Below are 24671 nucleotides of genomic sequence, written 5' to 3'. Positions count from 1 at the left end.
AACCATTTATTTGTTGATTTGGATGTAAGCTTTGGGTCGTTGTCATGCTGAAAGATGAAGTTCCTCTTCATGTTTAGCTTTCTAGCATAAGCCTGAAGGTTTTGTGCCAATATTGACTGGAACTGTTCATAATTCCCTCCAGCTTAACTAAGGCCTCAGTTCCAGCTGAAGAAAAACAGCCCCAAAGCATGATGCTGCCACCACCCTGCTTCACTGTTGGTATGGTGTTCTTTTGGTGATGTGCCTTGTTTTTGCGCCAAACATATCTTTTGGACTTATGGCTAAAAAGTTCAACCTTGGTTTCATCAGACCATAACACATTTTCCCACATGCTTTTGGGAGACTTCAAAAGCAAGTGTTTTTGCAAAATGTAGCCTGGCTTGGATATTTTCTTCGTAAGAAAAGGCTTTCGTCTTGCCACTCTACCCCATAGCCCAGACATATGAAGAATACGGGAGATTGTTGTCATGTGTATCACACAGCCAGTACTTGCCTGATATTCCTGCAGCACTTTTAATGTTGCTGTAGGCCTCTTGGTAGCCCCCCAGACCAGTTTTCTTCTCGTCTTTCCATCAATTTTGGAGGGACGTCCAGTTCTTGGTAATGTCACTGTTGTGCCATATTTTCTCTAATTGATGATCACTGTGTTCCATGGTATATCTATTCCCTTGGAAATTCTTTTGTACCCTTCTCCTGACTGATACCTTTTAACAATGAGATCCCTCTGATGCTTTGGAAGCTCTCTGTGGACCATGGCTTTTGCTTTGAGATGCGACTAAGAAAATTTCAGGAAAGACCAACTAGAGCAGCTGAACTTTATTTGGGGTTAATCAGAGGCACTTTAAATGATGGCAGGTGTATGCTGACATGCTTGACATGAATTTGAATGCGAATGCTTAATTCTGAACACAGCTACATCCCCAATTATAATAAGAGGGTGTTCACACTTCAACCACATTATTTAAGTTTTTTTTGTTTTCCTTCCTCTACCTAAATGATTTCAGTTTGTTTTTCAATGGAGTGGTACAGTTTATAGGTCACATTAAAAGGTGGAAAAGGTTCTGAAATTATTTATCTTTGTCTCATTTTTTATAATATATATATATATATATATATATATATATATACACACATACATATACATACAGTGGAGGAAATAATTATTTGACCCCTCACTGATTTTGTAAGTTTGTCCAATGACAAAGAAATGAAAAGTCTCAGAACAGTATCATTTCAATTGTAGGTTTATTGTAACAGTGGCAGATAGCACATCAAAAGGAAAATCGAAAAAATAACTTTAAATAAAAGATAGCAACTGATTTGCATTTCATTGAGTGAAATAAGTATTTGAACCCTCTAACAAAAAAAGACTTAATACTTGGTGGAAAAACCCTTGTTTGCAAGCACAGAGGTCAAACGTTTCTTGTAATTGATGACCAAGTTTGCGCACATTTTAGGAGGAATGTTGGTCCACTCCTCTTTGCAGATCATCTCTAAATCCCTAAGGTTTCGAGGCTGTCTCTGTGCAACTCTGAGCTTGAGCTCCCTCCATAGGTTTTCGATTGGATTAAGGTCCGGAGACTGACTAGGCCACTCCATGACCTTAATGTGCTTCTTCTTGAGCCACTCCTTTGTTGCCTTTGCTGTATGTTTTGGGTCATTGTCGTGCTGGAACACCCATCCACGACCCATTTTCAGTTTCCTGGCAGAGGGAAGGAGGTTGTCGCTCAGGATTTCACGATACATGGCTCCGTCCATTTTCCCGTTTATGCGAATAAGTTGTCCTGTGCCCTTAGCAGAAAAACACCCCCAAAGCAAAATGTTTCCACCCCCATGCTTGACGGTGGGGACGGTGTTTTGGGGGTCATAGGCAGCATTTTTCTTCCTCCAAACACAGCGAGTTGAGTTAATGCCAAAGAGCTCTATTTTGGTCTCATCAGACCACAGCACCTTCTCCCAGTCACTCTCTGAATCATTCAGGTGTTCATTGGCAAACTTCAGACGGGCCTGCACATGTGCCTTCCTGAGCAGGGGGACCTTGCGAGCCCTGCAGGATTTTAATCCATTGCGGTGTAATGTGTTTCCAATGGTTTTCTTGGTGACTGTGGTCCCTGCTAATTTGAGGTCATTAACTAACTCCTCCCGTGTAGTTCTAGGATGCTTTTTCACCTTTCTCAGAACCATTGACACCCCACGAGGTGAGATCTTGCGTGGAGCCCCAGAGCGAGGTCGATTGATGGTCATTTTGTGCTCCTTCCATTTTCGAACAATCGCACCAACAGTTGTCACCTTCTCTCCCAGCTTCTTGCTAATGGTTTTGTAGCCCATTCCAGCCTTGTGCAGGTCTACAATTTTGTCTCTGACATCCTTGGACAGCTCTTTGGTCTTTCCCATGTTGGAGAGTTTGGAGTCTGCTTGATTGATTGATTCTGTGGACAGGTGTCTTTTATACAGGTGACTAGTTAAGACAGGTGTCCTTAATGAGGGTGACTAATTGAGTAGAAGTGTCTAACCACTCTGTGGGAGCCAGAACTCTTAATGGTTGGTAGGGGTTCAAATACTTATTTCACTCAATGAAATGCAAATCAGTTGCTATCTTTTATTTAAAGTTATTTTTTCGATTTTCCTTTTGATGTGCTATCTGCCACTGTTACAATAAACCTACCATTGAAATGATACTGTTCTGAGACTTTTCATTTCTTTGTCATTGGACAAACTTACAAAATCAGTGAGGGGTCAAATAATTATTTCCTCCACTGTATATACTCCTGACATGCTGTAGCAGGCTAAGGTCAGGAAAGACTTTGCATTCTCCATGACTTGTATGTGAAGAATCATTTGATAACTTGTAATACAGTAAAATAAAGATGGAAGGTGGTCTGAACCTACATGGACTATACCTGCAGCTGTTTATTTGATTAATGTCCATAGTGTCCACACATCTTCTCAAGTCAAAGATAAACTCAAAAAGACCTTTTCAGTGCACCAGAAAAAGTGTTTTGGGGAAAGCCACAACTTTTTGCCAGGAGAAATCTGAAGTGTAGTTCTGAGCCTGAAATCACAGAGCTCTTCATGCAAGCGGAAGCCTGGTAGCCGGGAAGCTTTAAGGTACTATTACATGAACACATACCATACAGATCACAATAAACGATCAAAGATGTATCGAATCGTTAGCAACAAAAATTTTGCTTACTATACACATCGATAATTGTTCATACTTCTGGTCTTTACACGTTCATTTTTAAATCATTCATTGTCATTACATGTAAAGATGGTGGACAGATGCTTAGTCAAGAGGGTGATATGTGATTATTAGTGAGTAGATCACTCTATATTATACAAACAGATTAATGAGGAGCGATGGACAGTCGACTCAGCTGCCGAAGAAAGGTACTGTATCAGAAGAGGAATCCTTCATTAGCGACCATACGCGAAAAAGAAAGAGGTCTTATCAGATGACTTATTAGAGTGCTTATTGTGAAAAAAACTCTGCCCAGGGGGCAAAGTCATCATGACTCACCTTGTCCCATTCCTGATGATCAGATCCAGCACTCCTCTGCAGGCACAGATCAAGCTGCAACACTGTGTGGGAGGAGCACAGGCAGATTCTCGCACTAAAGACTTCCCCCACACAGGCTAGCAGCGCAATCTGTGTCTACAGGCTGAATGGTGAAGCAGGGAATAGAAGGCTCCCTGCGTCATCATTCAGCGCACCAGCCTGAAGAAGAGAAGGAGCTGAGTGGTAAGCGAGTGACATGATGTTTTAGCAATAAGCACTCCCATCTGTATTGATGGCAATGCTCATTACTTCTGTCAACCCCCTGACAGCGGGCACCCGGGATGGAATCCCCCCCTTGACCCTCTCCCTTTGGCACCCCACAGAATTTTACTCATATGGATATATATTTTTTTAGATTAATATATAACATACATGTTTAATCTAGTAATGGCAATAATGTATAATGCAGAACAGAATAAGTACATATCATTTCAACACTTACTTTCATTCCTAGTAACACAGCTAATTAGCGCATTCTAAAAAGAAAAAAGAGAAACAGTTCTTTCAGATTTCACGCATTCAGTTTAGGTTCTGTTCACTACTACCGTATACAGTTCCATCAAGTGTTTATAATGGCAAAAATGACGTAGTCTAACACTAATATAAGGGCTCATGCACACGGCCATTGCCTGGCCAGTCCCATTTTGTGGCCCGCAATCTGGATGATACAGTGTGGAACGGACGCACAGATTGGAAGCCCACATAAGCACTTGGGAGTGCTTCCATGGGTTTTCTGTCTGTACTTTTGCACCACAAAAAAGTAGTACATGCACTAATTTTTGGTGGTGCGGACCGTCGGATGCAGATTGCAGACCCCAATCAAGTGATTGTCTGCAGACAGTGGGCACACAGTCGGTGCTCGTGGCTTGCGGACCACAATTTGCGGTCTACAGCATGTGCCCAGCCGTCACACGTTCATGTACATGAGCCCTAAGTCAATGGAATCCTTCAGGATTTGCTGGAATTCATTTAAAACCAAATCCATCAATGAATCACATGAATCAGCCATAAATCACATTTTCATGTTAAATTTTTTTTAATGAATTCTTAGAGATTTAAAGAAATTACATGTCACTATATTAAAGTAAATAAAATCCTGCAGCTTTTACACTGGTCACTAGGCTGAAATCCTGTGTTTTGAGAGCAGCTACATGGGCCACAGGCACAATGGACAGGAGGGGACAGTTTTCTAAGTATGCTCTATGACATGTGCAGAGGTCAGGAGGGAGCTAATATGCTGTTATATCACCTAGTTGAATCCTGTGTTATCTATTCAGAGGTATTATTTGTCATTGTAATTCAACCTCAGGTAAAAATTATAATAGCTACTGAAAAGTTTCATGTACAGAACAGGAAATCATGACTATAAGACCTATTACAAATTAGATCTAGTAGACAGTGTGAAATTTGCAAGATTATATACATTTTTAACAGCGATAATGACATGAAAAATGATTACAACAATCATCAAAAATTCTAAAGAAAATGTATGTTTTCTAAGCCTTTAAATACTCACCTCTTGATAGGTCATCAATATCTGATTGGTGAGGGTCCGACAGCCGCGGCCTTCACTCAGCTTTTCCTATGCCAGTGATGACACATTCAGTCACGTGGCCTAGGCACAGCTCAGCCCCAGACAAGTGAATTGGGCTGAGCTGTGATACCAAGCACAGCCACTATATAATGTATAGCCCTCTGCTTGGCGAGCACTAAGAAGGCTGTGGTGCTCACAGAAGCGCTGGTACCTTCTCAAAGATCTGGCTGAAAATTAGTTCCATTCAACTGAAACCGGTTTCCAGAAACCCATGTGCATCTCTGCAACAAAATCTGCCTTGTGTGAAGGCACCCTAACACAAAAAAGCAATTTAAGCAATAGGTCAAATTCTGATGCCACATTCCCTTTATGAACAGAAGCTATGATAGTACAGTGAACAGATACAACAGAAGAAAGTGCCTTCCCCACTGTAATGTAAGACTAAGGTTGATAAGCTACTTTGCAGCAACTTTTACATTTTTCGCCTGTATTTTTAAATAAAACAATCTATAGAAATGAATGGAAAGTTATCAGAAGTTGCACAAATTGTGCAATTCAAAGCCTTTCCAAAGAATAAGCCCTAGTTTACGTCCAAATGCTTGACGGGGATGATTGTGATAGAGCTATGTCTATATAATAAGAAGGGTGGGGAGTAACTAGTGGACTTGCAGCCCTTGATTAAGCCAAATAGTGAAACTGGCCAGGCCAGTTGGACTGCATGTTTTATACAACGACTTTTAGTGATTTTTATCTTGTGAGTATAAACAATAAAAATAAAAGTAAGTAACATCGAGATTCTACACAAGTTCTCTGCCTGCTGCCTCCTTGTTACTCACTTAGGTTAATTTGTTGAATGACTAAAGATTATCTGTGCAAGGGTGAAAGTGTCCTGAGCAGTGACCTGACATCTTAGCTGCCAAACAAAATGTTACTTCACCTTCAGAAGAGGAACAATTAGTTACCGGTAATTTGATTTTCCTATAGCCTCCACAGCGGCAAGGTACTACCTTGAGTAGAGATGAGCGAATTTCATATTTTGAAATTCATTCACGCTTTGTCTACTGGTAAAAGGGGAATTGCGTTATGGATTACGTTGCCACGGACCATTACATAATTCTATGATGGGATGCATAACGGAATACCTTTAGAGACATTCCGTTATTCATTCCGTCATAATAGAAGTCTATGGGCTGCATAATGGATCTGTCCCGTTTCTGTTATGCAGGGGAGTCCTCTCCTGCATAACGGAAATGGGACGAATCCGTTATGCAGGCCATAGACATATATTGTGACGGAATGAATAACGGAATGCCTCGAAAGGCATTCCGTTATGCATTCAGTCATAGAATTGTGCTATGGTCTGTGGTAATGGAATCCATAACACAATTCACCTTTTACCAGTAAACGAATTACAAACAAATTTCATAACTGAAAATTGTCACCGCCAGATCTCTAAGAAGGTCTGGCAGACGTTCTTCTGTACCTCTTGCATGATGTTCTTTGTTTCGTTTTCACTTTGTCATCTCCTTATCTTCTCCCAGCTGTCACCTATTCACACTAATTGCCTACCTTTATATTCCCTCCCATACTGCCTCACTTTGCGGTTTTTACTACTTCCTGGATTGAAGTGATCACTGCTGGAGACTTCTTTTACTGTTTGCTCAGATAAGCCCTTTCTTGTATTGTGTTTCTTTGCTGGCTTGATTATAGGTGACCCTGACTCCCTCTGTATTAAGTGCAGGGAGCCGGTGGTCATGTCCCCTCACTATTATAGGGTTTTACAGGGGTCACACAGTCTAGGTACGAGGGCATGCAATCATCTACCTCTGAGACCCTTGTATGTGCTTAGCAGTCAGGGTGAGCTCAGGGTTTTACAGGGGTCACCTTTATGCTACTTAGTTTGGGATCAAGCAAGTCGGATGTTTATCCATAACTTCCAGCTATCTGCAATATCATCCGTGACAGAAATTCGCTCATCTCTAACCAGGAGGGTTACCCCACCTCCCTAGGGACAGGAAACAACTTGGAGATCATTAAATAGCCCACTCCCCTATCTGCTTCAGTTAATAACTGAGAAACTCTGAAATGAGTGCAACAAAACTGTTATTTTACACCTTCAAACAACAGAAAAAGAAAACAACATAGGCGCCATTGTGGCTACATAAGTGTGTGTGTGTGGGGGGGGGGGGGGAATTATGTGCCGCAGTGGATGCTAGAGGAAAACCAAATTACTGGTAAGTAATTGTTATCCTTTCCAGTTGCTTCCAAAGCGGCACAGTACTACTAGGAGAAATAACATAGATACAAAGAAACTATTTGGGTGAGAGCACTGCAGATAACACTCTGAAAAAAGGATAAGTCCTGATGCTTGATAACGTCTAATTGGTAATGCCTAAAAAAGGTGGAAGGTGAAAGGCAAAGACCAGGTGGCTGCCTGGGATATCTGTTCCAAAGGGACATGAGCTGCCACTGAACGAGTTGAAAGGACTTTGAGACTCAGGGGGCTTGATGTCATTATAGTTGTAACAAAATACGATCACTGATCTGATCCACCTCCCAATGGATGTTTTACTTGCTGCTCACCCCTTACTGGGTCCTGTAAACTGAACAAAGAGTTGGTTCATCTTTCAAAAAGTTCTGGTTGCTTTAAGGTAGGCCAATACACATCTGCGAACATCTAGTTTATGGAATCGCATTTCCTCCTGCGTGCCTGATGGAGGACGGAACAATGGCAGCGATACATCCTGTAGACAGTGAAATTTTGAAATGCCCTTGGGCAGAAAAGAGGGAGAACTATTCTGTTATCTCTTATGGTTAGGTAGGGAGGTCTACACGAGAACGCCGGTATTTCTCCTACTCTCCTGGCTGTTGTAATTGCTACCAGGAACACTGTTTTAAAGGAGAGTATTTTTAAGGGGATCTCAGATAATAACTCAAAGGAGTGTCCTGTTAAGGCCTCCTGTACACAAACGTATTTTGTTTCCATGTCCGTTCCGTTTTTTTTGCGGATAGGATGCGGACCGATTCATTTCTAATGGGTCCGCAAAAAATGCGGACAGCACACCGTGTGCTGTCCACATCAGTATGTCCATTCCGTAGCCCTGCAAAAAAAAATTAAAATAGAACATGTCCTATTCTTGTCCGTTTTAGGCATTGTTACAATGGATTAGCCAAAAAAAGGATGGCATACGGATGTCATCAGGTTTTTTTTTGAGGATCCGCAGTTTACGGACCGCAAAACACATATGGTCGTGTGCATGCAGCCTAAGGCAGATAATACTAAATTTAGGTCTCAGGGAGTTACTGTAGGCCTAACTATAGGTTGATTTCTCCGTGCCCCCTTAATAAGGCCTCGTTCACACTTCAGTGTTTGGTCAGTGATTTCCATCAGTGATTTGTGAGCCAAAACCAGAAGTGGAGCCTCCACAGACATGAGGCTATAAGGGAAAGATCTGCTCCTGTTCTGTGTTTAGAGTTGCACCTGGTTTTGGCTCACAAATCACTGATGGAAATCACTCACCAAACACTGAAGTGTGAACGAGGCCTAAGTCTTTTAATAAGCTCAAAATCTGCCAACTTAGTATCTAAAAAGGCACTCAAGGAAGCAATATGGACTTTAATGGTACAGGATCCAGTAATCCCCTGCTGACAGGCTAAGTAGCAGAGGGAACCATGATCTTCTTGGCCAAAAAGGAGCAATTAGGATTAGTCTGGCTTTTTCCTCTAATACCTTTGTCAATGTTCTCAGAATCTGTGAGAAGGGGGTAAAGCATACAAGATATCCTCTGGTCGGGGGTGGGAGAACGCGTCTACAAACAGTAAGTGGTCTTTGTAGGACAGGGAACAAAACCTTTCTGTTTGCATGTTCTGCAGAGTTGCAGAAAGGTCTAGTTATGGTACAGACCATCTTTCAGTTATTTGGAGAAAAATCTGACGGTTCAGACTCCATTCTCCCTCTTTTATTATATCTCTGCTCAAAAAATCTGCCACTTTGTTGTCCTTTCCTTTTATATAAACCGCTGAAATAGACGCTTTTTCTGTGCCCAGCAAAAGATTTTTATTTAAATTTTTGCCATGGATATGCTCCTTGGACCTCCTTGTTTGTTTAAATAACTGTAGTGATGTTGTCTGACAAGTTCTTTACATCTTTTAGTTTTATTTCTGAGTGTAGAGCATTCAGAGCTTCCCATAATTCTGATAGTTCTCTTAGATTGGAGAAGGCCTGACTTAATTCCTGACTCCATCTTCCTTGTACTACTGATAGATCTGAATGATCACCCCAACCAGTTTTGCTGGCGTCTGTTGTCAGAATTCTTGACGCCAACATACCCCCTTGGATAGGTTCTTTTTGCAAAGCCACCATATTAGCGAAACCCTCACCTAATAAGGTATTCTCACCTTCCTCTCTAAAGAGAACATGCACCTGTCCAAGCTTTGTAACATGAAGGCTTGTAGGATTCTGGGGTGTGCTTGGGCCCACTTTACTGCTGGGATTGCAGAGGACATGAGGCTCAGGATCCGCCTTAGCAATCAAATAGATGCTTTTCTTGCTTTCCAAAGAAGAGATACAGTGGAGGAAATAATTATTTGACCCCTCACTGATTTTGTAAGTTTGTCCAATGACAAAGAAATGAAAAGTCTCAGAACAGTATCATTTCAATGGTAGGTTTATTGTAACAGTGGCAGATAGCACATCAAAAGGAAAATCGAAAAAATAACTTTAAATAAAAGATAGCAACTGATTTGCATTTCATTGAGTGAAATAAGTATTTGAACCCCTACCAACCATTAAGAGTTCTGGCTCCCACAGAGTGGTTAGACACTTCTACTCAATTAGTCACCCTCATTAAGGACACCTGTCTTAACTAGTCACCTGTATAAAAGACACCTGTCCACAGAATCAATCAATCAAGCAGACTCCAAACTCTCCAACATGGGAAAGACCAAAGAGCTGTCCAAGGATGTCAGAGACAAAATTGTAGACCTGCACAAGGCTGGAATGGGCTACAAAACCATTAGCAAGAAGCTGGGAGAGAAGGTGACAACTGTTGGTGTGATTGTTCGAAAATGGAAGGAGCACAAAATGACCATCAATCGACCTCGCTCTGGGGCTCCACGCAAGATCTCACCTCGTGGGGTGTCAATGGTTCTGAGAAAGGTGAAAAAGCATCCTAGAACTACACGGGAGGAGTTAGTTAATGACCTCAAATTAGCAGGGACCACAGTCACCAAGAAAACCATTGGAAACACATTACACCGCAATGGATTAAAATCCTGCAGGGCTCGCAAGGTCCCCCTGCTCAGGAAGGCACATGTGCAGGCCCGTCTGAAGTTTGCCAATGAACACCTGAATGATTCAGAGAGTGACTGGGAGAAGGTGCTGTGGTCTGATGAGACCAAAATAGAGCTCTTTGGCATTAACTCAACTCGCTGTGTTTGGAGGAAGAAAAATGCTGCCTATGACCCCCAAAACACCGTCCCCACCGTCAAGCATGGGGGTGGAAACATTTTGCTTTGGGGGTGTTTTTCTGCTAAGGGCACAGGACAACTTATTCGCATAAACGGGAAAATGGACGGAGCCATGTATCGTGAAATCCTGAGCGACAACCTCCTTCCCTCTGCCAGGAAACTGAAAATGGGTCGTGGATGGGTGTTCCAGCACGACAATGACCCAAAACATACAGCAAAGGCAACAAAGGAGTGGCTCAAGAAGAAGCACATTAAGGTCATGGAGTGGCCTAGTCAGTCTCCGGACCTTAATCCAATCGAAAACCTATGGAGGGAGCTCAAGCTCAGAGTTGCACAGAGACAGCCTCGAAACCTTAGGGATTTAGAGATGATCTGCAAAGAGGAGTGGACCAACATTCCTCCTAAAATGTGCGCAAACTTGGTCATCAATTACAAGAAACGTTTGACCTCTGTGCTTGCAAACAAGGGTTTTTCCACCAAGTATTAAGTCTTTTTTTGTTAGAGGGTTCAAATACTTATTTAACTCAATGAAATGCAAATCAGTTGCTATCTTTTATTTAAAGTTATTTTTTCGATTTTCCTTTTGATGTGCTATCTGCCACTGTTACAATAAACCTACCATTGAAATGATACTGTTCTGAGACTTTTCATTTCTTTGTCATTGGACAAACTTACAAAATCAGTGAGGGGTCAAATAATTATTTCCTCCACTGTATTTCCTAGATGATTGTTTATTGTTTTTCTTCTAGAAGAAACAATTTCATTGTCTGCAAGTCTAGCAGCAATCCTAGAAACACTTTGCTTTTGTCATGTCTTAAGTAGAGTTGAGCGAACCCGAACTGTAAAGTTCAGGTTTGTACTGAACTTTAGGTTTTTCGGCACCTGTACCCGCACCTGTTCGGCTTCGGTGTTTGGCGCTTTCTTGGCGCTTTTTGAAAGGCTGCACAGCAGCCAATCAACAAGCGTCATACTACTTGCCCCAAAAGGCCATCACAGCCATGCCTACTATTGGTATGGCTGTGATTGGCGAACTGCAGCATGTGACCCAGCCTCTATTTAAGCTGGAGTCACGTAGCGCAGCCCGTCACTCTGCTCGGATTAGTGTAGGGAGAGGCTGCAGCTGCTGTGAGGGAGAGATCAGTGAGCAATCTTACCAAGAACTGGTTTATGTACTCATCGATCTACAGAAAAAGTGTTTTGTGGGTGCAGTGCAGAATTTTTTTAAGCCTGCCCTGAGCCAACAACTGCTAAAAACAAACTTTTTTTTCTTCAGTTAGTCAATATCAATACATGATCGGCAGCCATTTATTGCAACAATAGTGCACCAGCACAGGCTATCTGCAAGTCCAGAAATACAGCTTTGGCATACTGGGGTGAAAAAAGCCTCTGATATACTGCACATCTGGGATTAGACAGGCATAAGTGTCTGTCACATTTAGGACAGAAATACAGCTTTTTGGTTACGGTGAAAAAAACCTCTAATATACTGCATATCTGGGATTACACATGAATAAGTGACTGTCACATTTAGGCCATAAATACGGCTTTGGCATACTGGGGTGAAAAAAACCTCTGATATACTGCACATCTGGGATTACACATGCATAAGTGAGAGTCACATTTAGGCCACAAATACCGCTGTCATATAGAGTTAAAAAAAAGGTTTATATTGGCGGTTAATTATTTTTAACATACTTAACCACTTTTTACTTTGCTTTGTGAATGCTAACTATGAGGCAAACATCTAATAAGGGACGCGGTCATGGTCGTGGTGGTTGTGTTGGTGGAGCCTCTGGTGCAGGGAGAGGACGTGGCCGTTTTGCTACAGCTACACGTCCTACTAAACCTACTACCCCAGGTCCCAGTAGCCGCCAGAATCTACAGCAATACTTGGTCGGGCCTAATGCCGTTCTAAGGATGGTAAGGCCTGAGCAAGTACAGGTGCTAGTCAATTGGGTGGCCGACAGTGGATCCAGCACGTTCACATTATCTCCCACCCAGTCTTCTGCAGAAAGCGCACAGGTGGCGCCTGAAACCCATGCCCATCAGTCTGTCACATCACCCCCGTGCATATCGGGGAACCTGTCTGAGCCTCAAGTCATGCAGCAGTCTCTTATGCTGTTTGAAGACTCTGCTGGCAGGGTTTCCCAAGGGCATCCACCTAGCCCTTCCCCAGGGGTGGAAGACATAGAATGCACTGATGCACAACCACTTATGTTTCCTGATGAGGACATGGGAATACCACCTCAGCACGTCTCGGATGATGACGAAACACAGGTGCCAACTGCTGCGTCTTTCTGCAGTGTGCAGACCGAAAAGGAGGTCAGGGAGGAAGACTGGGTGGAAGACGATGAGGTCCTAAACCCCACATGGGTCCTGACTTTCAGAGTTCAGAGGAAGCGGTGAGACCGAGCCAACAGCTTAGCAAAAGCGGGAGCAGGGTGCAAAAGCAGAAAAGCCGTCACCAAAACAGTTCGCCTGCTACTAGCCACCGTCACCAGGGACCGAGCACACCAAAGGCAGCTTCAAGGAGTTCCCTGGCATGGCACTTCTTCACACAATGTGCTGACGACAATACTCGAGTGGTTTGCACGCTGTGCCATCAAAACCTGAAGAGAAGCATTAATGTTCTGAAGCTTAGCACAACCTGCATGACCAGGCATCTACATGCGAGACACGGGCTGCAGTGGAGTAAGCACCTTCAAAACCAAGAAAGGGCTCAGGCCCCTCCTGCTCCCTCTTCTGCTGCTGCCTCGGCCTCTTCCTCCGCCTCTGGAGGAAAGTTGGCACCTGCCGCCCAGCAAACAGAGGATGTGCCACCAACACCACCACCTCGTCACCAAGCATCTCCACCATGTCACACGGAAGCGTTCAGCTCTCCATCTCACAAACCTTTGAGAGAAAGCGCAAATTCACATCTAGCCACTTTCGATCCCTGGCCCTGAATGCCAGCATTTCTAAACTGCTGGCCTTTGAAATGCTGTCATTCAGGCTGGTGGAGACGGACAGCTTCAAACAGCTCATGTCGCTTGCTGTCCCACAGTACGTCGTTCCCAGCCGCCACTACTTCTCCAGGAGAGCCGTGCCCTCCCTGCACAACCAAATATCAGATAAAATCAAGTGTGCACTGCGCAACGCCATCTGTGGCAAGGTCCACCTAACCACAGATATGTGGACCAGTAAGCAGGCGGAGAGCTGTTGGGCGCACGTCCTTCCGCCGCCAAGGATTGCAGGGCATAATTCTTTGCCTCCTGTTGCCTCCTTTTCCTACTCGGCTTCCTCCTCCTCCTCCTCTTCTACCACCTTCTCATCCGGTCAGCGACAGACCTTTGCCACAAACTTCAGCAAAGCCAGGGGTAAACATCAGCAGGCCGTTCTTAAACTGATGTGTTTGTGGGACTGGCCCCACACAGCGAAGGAGTTGTGGCGGGGTATAGAACAACAGACCAACGAGTGGTTGCTGCCAGTGAGCCTCAAGCCCGGCCTGGTGGTGTGCGATAATGGGCGAAATCTCGTTGCAGCTCTGGGACTAGACACTTTGACACACATCCCTTGCCTGGCACATGTGCTGAATTTGGTGGTGCAGAAATCCATTCACAACTACCTCGACATGTCAGAGCTGCTGCATTAAGTGTGGGCCATCTGTGCGCGCTTCTGGCGTTCTCATCCTGCTGCCGCTCGGCTGTCTGCTCTACAGCATAACTTCGGCCTTCCCGCTCAGGGCCTCATATGCGACGTGCCGACCAGGTGGAACTCCACCTTGCACATGCTGGAGAGACTGTGCGAGCAGCAGCAGGCCATAGTAGAGTTTCAGCAGCAGCACGCACGGGTGGGTCGCACTGCGAAACAGCACTTCACCACCAAAGACTGGGCCTCCATGAGAGACCTGTGTGCCCTGTTGCACTGTTTCGAGTACTCCACCAACATGGCCAGTGGCGATGACGCCGTGATCAGTGTTACAGTACCACTTCTATGTCTCCTTGAGAAAACACTTAGGGTGATGATGGAAGAGGAGGTGGCCGAGGATGAGGAGGAAGAAGAGGGGTCATCTCTAACACTTTTAGTCCAGTCTTTTAGAAGTGGCTCAGAAAGAGGATTTTTGCAGCAGCAGAGGCTAGGTACAAATTTGGACAGCCAGGGCCCACTACTGGAGGACGAGGAGGAGGACGGGGATGAAGCAAGTGCGTGGCTGGGGGGATACGGAGGGCGCAGACGATACGCCTCCCACAGAGGACAGCTTGTCCTTACCTTTGGGCAGCCTGGTACAAATGAGCGACTACATTGCTGCAGTGACTGCGCAACGACTGCAGAGTTGCCCACATTTTAACGTGTGCTGACTACTGGGTGGCCACCCTGCTGGATCCCAGTTACAGAGACAATGTGGTCAGGAACAGGTTAAAACCAGATTTGCACATACTAATTCATTTTAGCTTATGCATTTTATTGTGGTTTGATTGCACAATGAGTTTTAACACCCCCTGTAACAATGTCTGTAGTAAAGTACTGGGGGGGGGGGTATATCTCACTCACAATACTTAGTTGGGTGAGGTAAAATTAAATCCAGAAAGCGGTGTTGTTTCAGCAAAACATAGTTTGCTGGGGCATATTGTAAAAAAAAAAACTTATATGGTGGATTTTAATGGAGTGGCATGTAGGTTGGTAGTGGGACATGCCACTCCCTCCCACAATCCAGTACATCACTTTCCCCAGTCTAAGACAATCCCAGGTGTGCCTGCTGGGATCAAAGTCTCAGTCAAAATATGGTGGCTGTTTAACATTGTGGTTTTGAAAAGCTTGATCCCTAAAAATACTGAAAGCATAGGTCAGACAGAAGTCTCTTTGTAGTTAGTGCCCCAAGAAGGGCAGGTATTTCTTTAATGTTTTGTTATACTTGATGTGCTGTGATGGTGTTTTGGGGGGACTTTTAACCCATTTCCCCAACCCCCCACCACAAGTAAAAGGACCACCAATGATTGGTATAGGTATGCTGAGGGCAAGTTGCTAGGGGCAATGGCATGACAGGAAGCCGAATGTTATTGAAAGGTGTGTCTGCTGTGATCATTACTGGGGAAAAAAATAGACGCCTCAAAGCCTCAGTCAGAGTCACATCATGGTGCCTGTTTGAATGTTTGGCTGTGCAAAGCTTAATCACCACCCCCCACCACCGACACAACGAAATCTTAAGTGACAGGCAGGTGTTTATTTAAGTAAGCGTATAGCACTTATAAATAAATATCTTCCGTTGAATAATCAACTGGATAATGTGATGAGTAAACACTGGCATATTTTGGAGAAGGTATACCCCACTATTGTGGAATTTAAGAACCCACCACTTATATGTAATAGACGCAATCATAATTTGAGGGATCATCTCGTTCACTCAGATATTGGCACTATGAAGAAGGCCCCATTACAGAGTACACTCACTAACTAGAAGGGAGGCACGTTCCCTTGTCTCCACTGTATGCAATGCAGCAATGTACAGAAGGGTCAGTATTTTCAACATCCTCAGACAGGAAAATCTTATAGAATCAAGGGTTATTATACCTGTGAAACAACTAATCTTATATATCTAATAAAGTGCCTTTGCGGCATGTGGTATATAGGGGAGACCGTGCAGAAAGTAAGAGATCTGATCAACAAACACAAATCGACAATCATGAATAAGAATCTACTATTCCCTATACCGTTACACTTCCACAATCATAATCAATCCATATCACAATTGAAATACCAAGTTATTGAGCGCGTATATTTACCACGGAGAGGAGGGGATTTGAAAAAGTTATTAGTCAAAAGGGAGGTGTTCTGGATTCATACCCTTGACACTTTACACCCCAAGGGTCTTAATAGGGATTATGAAGTAATGTGTTTTTAATATGAAATTGTATGTTTCCTTACAGACTACTAAGGCGCGACTATGATGGGAGGAGATTTTTCGTTGTAGTATTCGTAAGGGTACTTTTTCGTTTCAGTATTCTTAAGGGTGTTATTTAAATGCAATTTCGATACTAGTTTTGATATGATGTAATTTCCTGTTTGAATTAATTGGCAGGGTCATGTGAGTAGACCTATAAATACTTTATATTAACAGTTGTTAACATGCAGTTGAGGAAGGCTGGTGTCATGCCCTGCTCTGACTATGTGCGGAGGTCGGCCAGAATAGCAGCACGTGTTTAGTATTTTGTTTTGGAGCCGTGCTGGATCCGCCTCCCATCAGGTGCACTGGGTGGGGTCATTAGTTTAAATAGCACTCTATCCCAGTGCTCTGAGCAGGTGATAGAAATCATTCTGGCCTTGGAAGCAAGGAAGGAAGATTGTCTGTTCCAGCTCTGCAGAGATAAGTGTGGTTTCAGTTTTTTGTTGTTTGCTTTCTTTGTTGTGTTGGTGTCATCTCTCCCATCCAGGTTCTGTGCGAGCAGGCTGCTCCTATTCCCCTTTTCACCATCTCAGGGAATCTAGGGTGTTTTAGCCCAGGCACGAGGACACTTCATTCCTACCATCTAGGTCTGAATGTGGGCTGAGCAGAGCAGGGAGAGAAGTCAGGGATTTGCTAGGAGCTACTCTTTCCCCTGCTTCTCGCCTAGAGCCTGGTTTGCGGGTTTATCTGTATGTCTGTTATGTCTGACATAATCCCCCGCCCTACTTTGACTGTCATTGCTCAGAGGTTTTTTGTGATGGCGTCAATTGATATGTTAGTTAACCGCATGCAGGGGCTATCCCTAGAGGTTGCGGAGCTACGTGGTTCGGTCACACAGTGTCAAAAGGATCTGGCATCAGGAGGAGGTCAAATTTATGTGGAGTCTAAAGTTGCTCTTCCTGATCGATTTGCAGGGGGTACGGATAATTTTATCCATTTTAGAGAGTATTGCTAATTATATTTTCGGCTGCGTCCGTCGTCTTCTGGTGATGGAAGTCAGAGGATAGGTATAGTCATTTCTCTGCTTAAGGGGGACGTGCAATCTTGGGCCTTTTCTCTGCCGCCCGGTTCTCGGGACCTCCGGTCGGTTAAGGAATTTTTTAAGGTCCTGGGATTGATCTACGATGACCCAGACCGGGTCTCGATGGCGGAATCGAGATTACGTAATTTATTTCAGGGTGAACATTCTGCAGAGGCTTACTGTGTTGAGTTTAGGAGATGGGCGACCGAATCAAAGTGGAATGATCTCGCGTTACATAGCCAGTTTTGTCAGGGGTTATCTGAAAGATTGAAAGATGTCCTTGCTTTTCACGAGTACCCAAATTCTTTGGAGAATGCAATGTATTTAGCAGTACGGTTAGATAGACGTATCAGAGAAAGGAGTAGGGCTCCCTCCGCGCAACGGTTCCCTTCTGTGAGTGGTTTTGTCTCGACTGCCTCCCCGGGTGATGTTACAGGTAACTCTGGGGTAGCGGAGGAACCCATGCAGCTAGGTCAGGTTTCTTTCCGTTCTGATAGTAGAAACTTTAGGAGATTGCACAAACTATGTTACTACTGTGGGAAAAGTGGTCATTTTGTTTTGCCTTGTCCTTTTGTTAAACCGCAGGTGGAAGAGAAAAAGAGAAAAAAAACAACTTTCCTGACTCTTGGTGGTGTGAATGGTGTGGTAGAGCAGGCAGGTATGCAAGCTCCCTGCAATCCCTGTTTTCTCCTTCCAGCTAGGGTGGCGCTAGAGTCAAGAGACATTTTTGTTGAAGTATTCTTTGACTGTGGTGCTGGGGTAAACCTAATTGACTTCCTTTTTCTTCAAAATCTGGGTCTAAATACTTGCACTTCAGAAAAAGAGATTCGGGTTTTTGCAATTGATTCTTCCCCTCTTTCTCAAAGGAGTCTCAATCACATTGCTCATGGTATTCAAGGGTGGGTGATTCACATGTTGAGATTATGTCTTGTTTTGTCATGAAAGATTTGCCAGCTCCTATAGTTTTGGGGTTACCATGGTTGACTAAACATAACCCAATTATAGATTGGCAAGCGAGAGAAATCATTGGTTGGAGTGAGTTTTGTTCGGATAATTGTCTGGGCACATCTATCTCTGGTGTGTCCACTATGGCTTTACCTCAGTACCTCTCAGATTTTTTGGATGTCTTTTCAGAGGGTGGGGCTCAGGAATTGCCCCCTCATCGTGACTATGATTGTCCAGTTAATCTCATCCCAGGGGCTAAGTTGCCAAAGTCTCGGCTTTACAACCTTTCTCAACCCGAAAGAGAGGTCATGCGAAAGTATATCGCCGAAAGTTTGGCAAAATGTCATATTAGGCCATCTAAGTGGCAGTAGGTTTGTTCTTTGTAAAAAAAAAAGGATGGATCACTGAGACAATCCCGGGAATTGAACCATATTACGGTCCGGAATCCATATCCCCTGCCTTTGATCTCTGACCTTTTTGATCAGATTGTTGGAGCCAAGGTGTTCTCCAAGTTGGATTTGAGAGGGGCCTACAATCTGATCAGAATCAAGGAGGGGGATAAGTGGAAAACGGCCTTCAATACGCACGAGGGTCATTTTGAGAACCTGGTTATGCCTTTTGGTTTGACGAACGCGCCAGCAGTATTTCAGCGATTCGTCAATTACATTTTTCAACATTTGGTGGGGAGGTTCGTAGTAGTTTACCTGGATGACATTTTAATTTATTCTCCTGATCTGAAGACCCATCAGGATCATGCGAGACAGGTTTTGACGATCCTTCGGGAGAATAAATTATATGACAAATTGGAGAAATGTTTGTTTGCGGTGCAAGAGCTTCCATTCTTGGGATATCTGCTTTCTGATTCTGTTTTTCGCATGTACCCCGAAAAGGTCCGGGCGATTCTGGAATGGGACCGACCAGAGAATCAGAAAGCTTTCATGCGGTTCTTGGGGTTTACGAATTATTCTAAAAAAATGATTTCGAACTATTCTACCATAGTAAAATCTCTCACTGATATGACTAAGAAGGGCACCGACGTCTCGGTCTGGTGGGATGAGACATTGCAGGCTGTTCGGCAATTAAGGAGCGTTTTGTGTCTGCTCCAATTCTGGTGCAGCGGGATGTGTCTCAGCCATTCGTAGTGGAGGTTGATGCATCAGATGTGGGGGTTGGAGCGGTGCTGTCACAGGGTTCATCCCCTGGCAAATGGGTCCCGTGTGCCTTTTTCTCCAAGAAGCTCTTGGTCGCCGAGAGGAATTATGATGTTGGAGATAGAGAGTTGTTGGCTATCAAGTTGGCCTTTGAGGAATGGCGTCACTGGTTGGAGGGGGCGTCTGACCACGTTACGGTATATACAGACCATAAGAATTTGGCTTACCTGCAATCTGCCAAGCGTCTGAACCCTAGACAGGCCAGATGGTCACTGTTTTTTACCAGGTTCAATTTTGTGGCTACCTTTCGCCCAGGGGTTAAGAACATCAAGGCAGATGCCTTGTCTCGCAGCTTTCCTGGGGAAGGTGATTCAGAGGCTCCTGCGCCAATTTTAGTGGATGCGGTGGTGGTCTCCGGCCTGTACCCTGAATTGGAGATGGAGGTGTTGGGAGCCCAGGAGGGGGCTCCTGGTTCTTGTCCCCCAAGGAGGTTGTTTGTTCCTGAGGGCCTGCGATACAAGGTGTTCAGGGAACATCACGATACTGTCCTTGCTGGACATCCTGGTGGTAAGTCCACCTGTGATCTGGTGTCCCGGAGGTTCTGGTGGCCAAGGATACGTAAGAGCATTGAGGATTACGTGACAGCTTGTGAAACCTGTGCTCGGTCAAAGGTTGCTCATACTCGACCGGCTGGTTCACTTCTTCCATTGTCTATTCCGTCTCGTCCTTGGACGCACTTGTCTATGGACTTTATTACGGATCTCCTGAGTTCCTCCGGGAGAACAGTGATTTTGGTGGTAGTTGACCGTTTCAGTAAAATGGCTCACTTTATATAATTAAATAGTCTGCCTAAAGACAAGACTCTTGCGCAGATTTTTGTGGATAATATTGTGAAATTGCATGGTATTCCTTCGGATGTGGTCTCTGATAGGGGCACACAGTTTGTCTCCAGGTTTTGGAGGGCGTTCTGCTCTCGGCTTGGCATTCAACTTTCATTCTCTTCAGCTTTTCATCCGCAGTCGAATGGTCAGACGGAGCGTGCTAATCAAGACCTGGAGACCTACCTGAGGTGCTTTGTGGCTGAGAATCAGGAGGACTGGTCCTCATTCTTGTCCCTAGCAGAGTTTGCGTTGAATAACCGTAGGCAGGAGTCCACGGGTAAGTCACCATTTTTTGGCGCATACGGTTTTCATTCTCAGTTTGGTACCTTTTCTGGGACTGGTTCCTCTGGGATGCCAGAGGAGGAGAGATTTTCTTCTGCCTTATCCTCCATCTGGCGGAGGATCCAAGGGAATTTGGAGAAGATGGGTGAGAGGTATAAATGAATGGCCGACAAGAGACGTGTGACTGGTCCGGACCTGTGTGTGGGTGATCTGGTGTGGTTGTCCACTAAATATATCAAATTGAGAGTGCCATCTTGAAAACTGGGTCTAAGATTTATTGGTCCATACAAAATATATGCGGTGATCATTCCTGTAGCATTTCGGCTGGATCTTCCGCAGACCTGGAGAATCCATGATGTGTTCCACAGGTCTTTACTGAAAAAATATGTGAAACCGGTGGAACCATCGCCATTGCCTCCTCCTCCTGTTCTGGTCGAGGGAAACTTGGACTTCGAGATCTCCAGGATTCTTGACTCTAGAATTCTTCGGGGTTCCCTTCAGTACCTGGTGCACTGGAGGGGATACGGCCCTGAGGAGAGGATGTGGTTCTGGCGCTGGATGTCAACGCCAGCCGACTGGTGAGGGCTTTTCATACATCCCGGATAAGGTCTATTTTGGAGCCGTGCTGGATCCGCCTCCCATCAGGTGGGGTCATTAGTTTAAATAGCACTCTATCCCAGTGATCTGAGCGGGTGATAGAAATCATTCTGGCCTTGGAAGCAAGGAAGGAAGATTGTCTGTTCCAGCTCTGCAGAGATAAGTGTGGTTTCAGTTTTTTGTTGTTTGCTTTCTTTGTTGTGTTGGTGTCATCTCTCCCATCCAGGTTCTGTGCTAGCAGGCTGCTCCTATTCCCCTTTTCATCATCTCAGGGAATCTAGGGTGTTTTAGCCCAGGCACGAGGATACTTCATTCCTACCATCTAGGTCTGAATGTGGGCTGAGCAGAGCAGGGAGAGAAGCCTTTCCCCTGCTTCTCACCTAGAGCCTGGTTTGCGTGTTTTTCTGTATGTCTGTTATCCCGTCCGGCGTGACAGCTGGACGGTCGAAACGCGTCCTGTAATATGGAACAATAAAGCATTGAGAAAATCTATACACCTGCTGGGATTTATTTAACTTTAATATTAAGACTGACTGTTAAAACATGTCTGATATGAAACTGTTAATAATTTACAAGACTGATTACAATTACAATTCCTCATTGGATTTTTTTTTTTAGGAGAAAAAAAGAAAAAAGGGGGAAGTGAGAAAAAATGCCAGCAAAAAAAAAAAAGAGGAATAAGGGGGAAATGTTAGGAGGTCTAGGGCGGAGGGTTTAGAGCCAAGTTCTAAACAAAACGCAATAAATAAAATACATGTCAGCTGCTACTCCCTCACAATCACCTAAACTTAGGCATAATGTGGGAGAAGGGAGATCCCATTCTGAAACCGCTATGAGGGGTGAGGAGGAAGGGAGAGAAAAGGCTGATAGGGCGGAGAGTATTGAGTTAGATGTAAAAACAATTAAACAAATATTGCACACGGTATCCAAGTTAGAAGGAATAATGGGTAATGTAGCTAGCCAAATTGGAACGGTACAATCCGACCTGAGTTTTATAAAAGATGATATGGGGAAAATTAAAGACCGGATCAGTACAATGGAGGAGAGAATATTAGAAGTTGAGGATGTAGTTTACGATTTGAAAAAAGATGTAGCATTACTGAAAACAACAAAATTGGTATTAGAAAACAAAGTAAATGAGCTGGAAGATAGAGCACATAGAGCAAATTTAAGATGTTTGGGGATACCAAAAGGATGAGAAGGACAGGGTTGTACTAAAAATATATTCTACAGTGGTTAGTGGAAAACTGTAAGTAAGGAACGTTGTCAAGCTTTTTTAGCTTGGTAGAAAGAGCCCATAGGGTACCCACACAGAGAAGGCAACCCGGAGAAAATCCAAGAGCTATTTTAGTTAAAGATGAACTTTCATTAGTTTAGCCCTAGTCAAATTATGGTCTTACCTTATAGGGCGGCCCTGACTCATGCCATGGCACTTTTTTTAAAATATTATAATGAACGGGGGGGTCTTTGGAAAGAAAAAGTGCCATTCTATAAGGTAAGACCATAATTAGACTAGGGCTATACTGATGAAAGGTCCACTTTAAGTTATTAATGTCTAAAGATCGTGACAATATTTTGAAAGCTGTAAGGACATCAGATAAATTTCAGACCGAGGGTAAAATAATTATGATATTTCCAGATTATTCTTTGAATACAAGTAAAGCAACACAGAAATATGGAGATATTGAAAGAACGTTAAGGCAGGCTGGCGAGGAATTGTCACAAGGGTGTCACGACCTATCGCTGATCCTGTTGTGCCTGGGGTCAGAAGGTTGCAGCGGGTGGCTACTCACTCGGTTTCAAGAGATTGCTCCATGACCTAGTGGTGGGAATGGATTCCAGTCCAGGTTTTCTGCTTAGGGCCCATTTACATGTCTGTGGTGTATTGGCCCGGATCCACAATACATCGGGCCACACATGTACGGCACTAAATAGAGAAGTCCTATTCTTGTCCGCAGCTGCGGACAAGACTAGGACATGCTCTATTTTCTTGCGGAGCTGCGGACCGAAAGATCGGGGCCACTCTCTGGAAATGCAGAGAGCACATAGTGTGCTCTCCGCATCCATTCCGTCCCCATAGAGAATGAATGTGTCCGCACCGGACCCCACTTGCGTACGTGTGAATGGAGCCCTAGGTTTGCAATCCTTTTTGTCCTATTTAGTCATCTGTAGCTTCTCCTTTCAGCTGTTCTCTGTCAGCCACTCCCAACTACTATACATTTTCCCTTTCTGCTTCCCTTGTTGCCAGATATAGACCTTCTTCCCAAATCTTCTATTCCGACCTCTGGTGGAGTTGCTGTGCAGGGGTTTGAACTGGAGCTGTTGGCTCTCCGATTCACTCCTGTTATTGTCTCCCTTTGGGGATTGTATGTGGTGTTGGTGTTGCTGGTCCTTTTCCTGTTTCCTGTTACCCTAGGTTTCAGTGGTAAGGACTAGTGCTCCCACTGCCCTATTCACTACCTAGGGCTTATTTTGTAAGCCAGGGACGAGGCACGTCATCAACGTATGGGTTAGCAGCCTGTCTAGGGATATCAGTGCAGCAAGGTGCCAGTTCTAGGTGAGTTAGGGGTCACCACTCCTCCGTCTCCCTAGTGAAAGGATACTCTCGTTCCCTCCCCTCTGTGCTACACGACTGTTACCTGCCATATCAGACTTGATAGGAATATAGCTTAACCACTTCCCATAACGCTAACGCCGATAGGCGTCAGGGCGGTGGTGCTCTCAGGTCTCGATGACGCCAATAGGCGTCATCTTGTAAGACCCGAGATTTCCTGTGAACGCGCGCTCGTTCTCGTCAGAGCCATGAGAACAATTTAAACTACAGCCTGCCAGCGCTGATCATTGGCTGGGAGGCTGTAGATTTTTAAAAGATCCAATGAAATTAGTATATCAGACGCTATTTTGTAAATAGTCTCTGATATACCCGCTACCTGGTCCTCTGGTGGTCCCTTTTGCTTGGATCGACCAGAGGACACAGGCAGCTGTGTAAGTAGCACCAATCACCACACATACACTACACCCCTCCGTCACTTATTAACCCCTTATTAACCCCTGATCACCCCATATAGACTACCTGATCACACCCCTGTCATTGAACACCCCCCTGTAAGGGTCCCTCATCACCGCCAGGTGGTTAGCTACTTGTTAGGTAGTTAGCACCCAGCCCACCACACCGCAGTCACTGATTAGTCGCTGATTAGCGGCATCGCTGTCACTAATCAGCACTAGTACTATATAGTATCTGTAAGTGATCAAGACTGATCGCAATCAGATCTATATCAGTACATTAGGGTCACCTTAGGTTCTACAAAA

The 24671-nt window shown here is 44.4% G+C and overlaps 1 protein-coding gene across 1 annotated transcript in view; it reads right to left on the bottom strand.

Annotated features, from left to right (window-relative positions):
* RECK (reversion inducing cysteine rich protein with kazal motifs) overlaps nt 1-24671 on the bottom strand; it is an 801790-nt gene that overhangs the window by 573109 nt on the left and 204010 nt on the right. Inside the window, exon 7 of the mRNA XM_044293464.1 lies at nt 4002-4035. Within this exon, the coding sequence (XP_044149399.1) occupies nt 4002-4035 (34 nt within the window). The remainder of the gene's footprint in view (nt 1-4001; nt 4036-24671) is intronic.

This window comes from Bufo gargarizans, chromosome 5, assembly GCF_014858855.1.
Source record: "Bufo gargarizans isolate SCDJY-AF-19 chromosome 5, ASM1485885v1, whole genome shotgun sequence".
Classification (NCBI taxonomy): Eukaryota; Metazoa; Chordata; class Amphibia; order Anura; family Bufonidae; genus Bufo; species Bufo gargarizans.
This window is presented reverse-complemented; position numbering and strand designations above follow the sequence as displayed.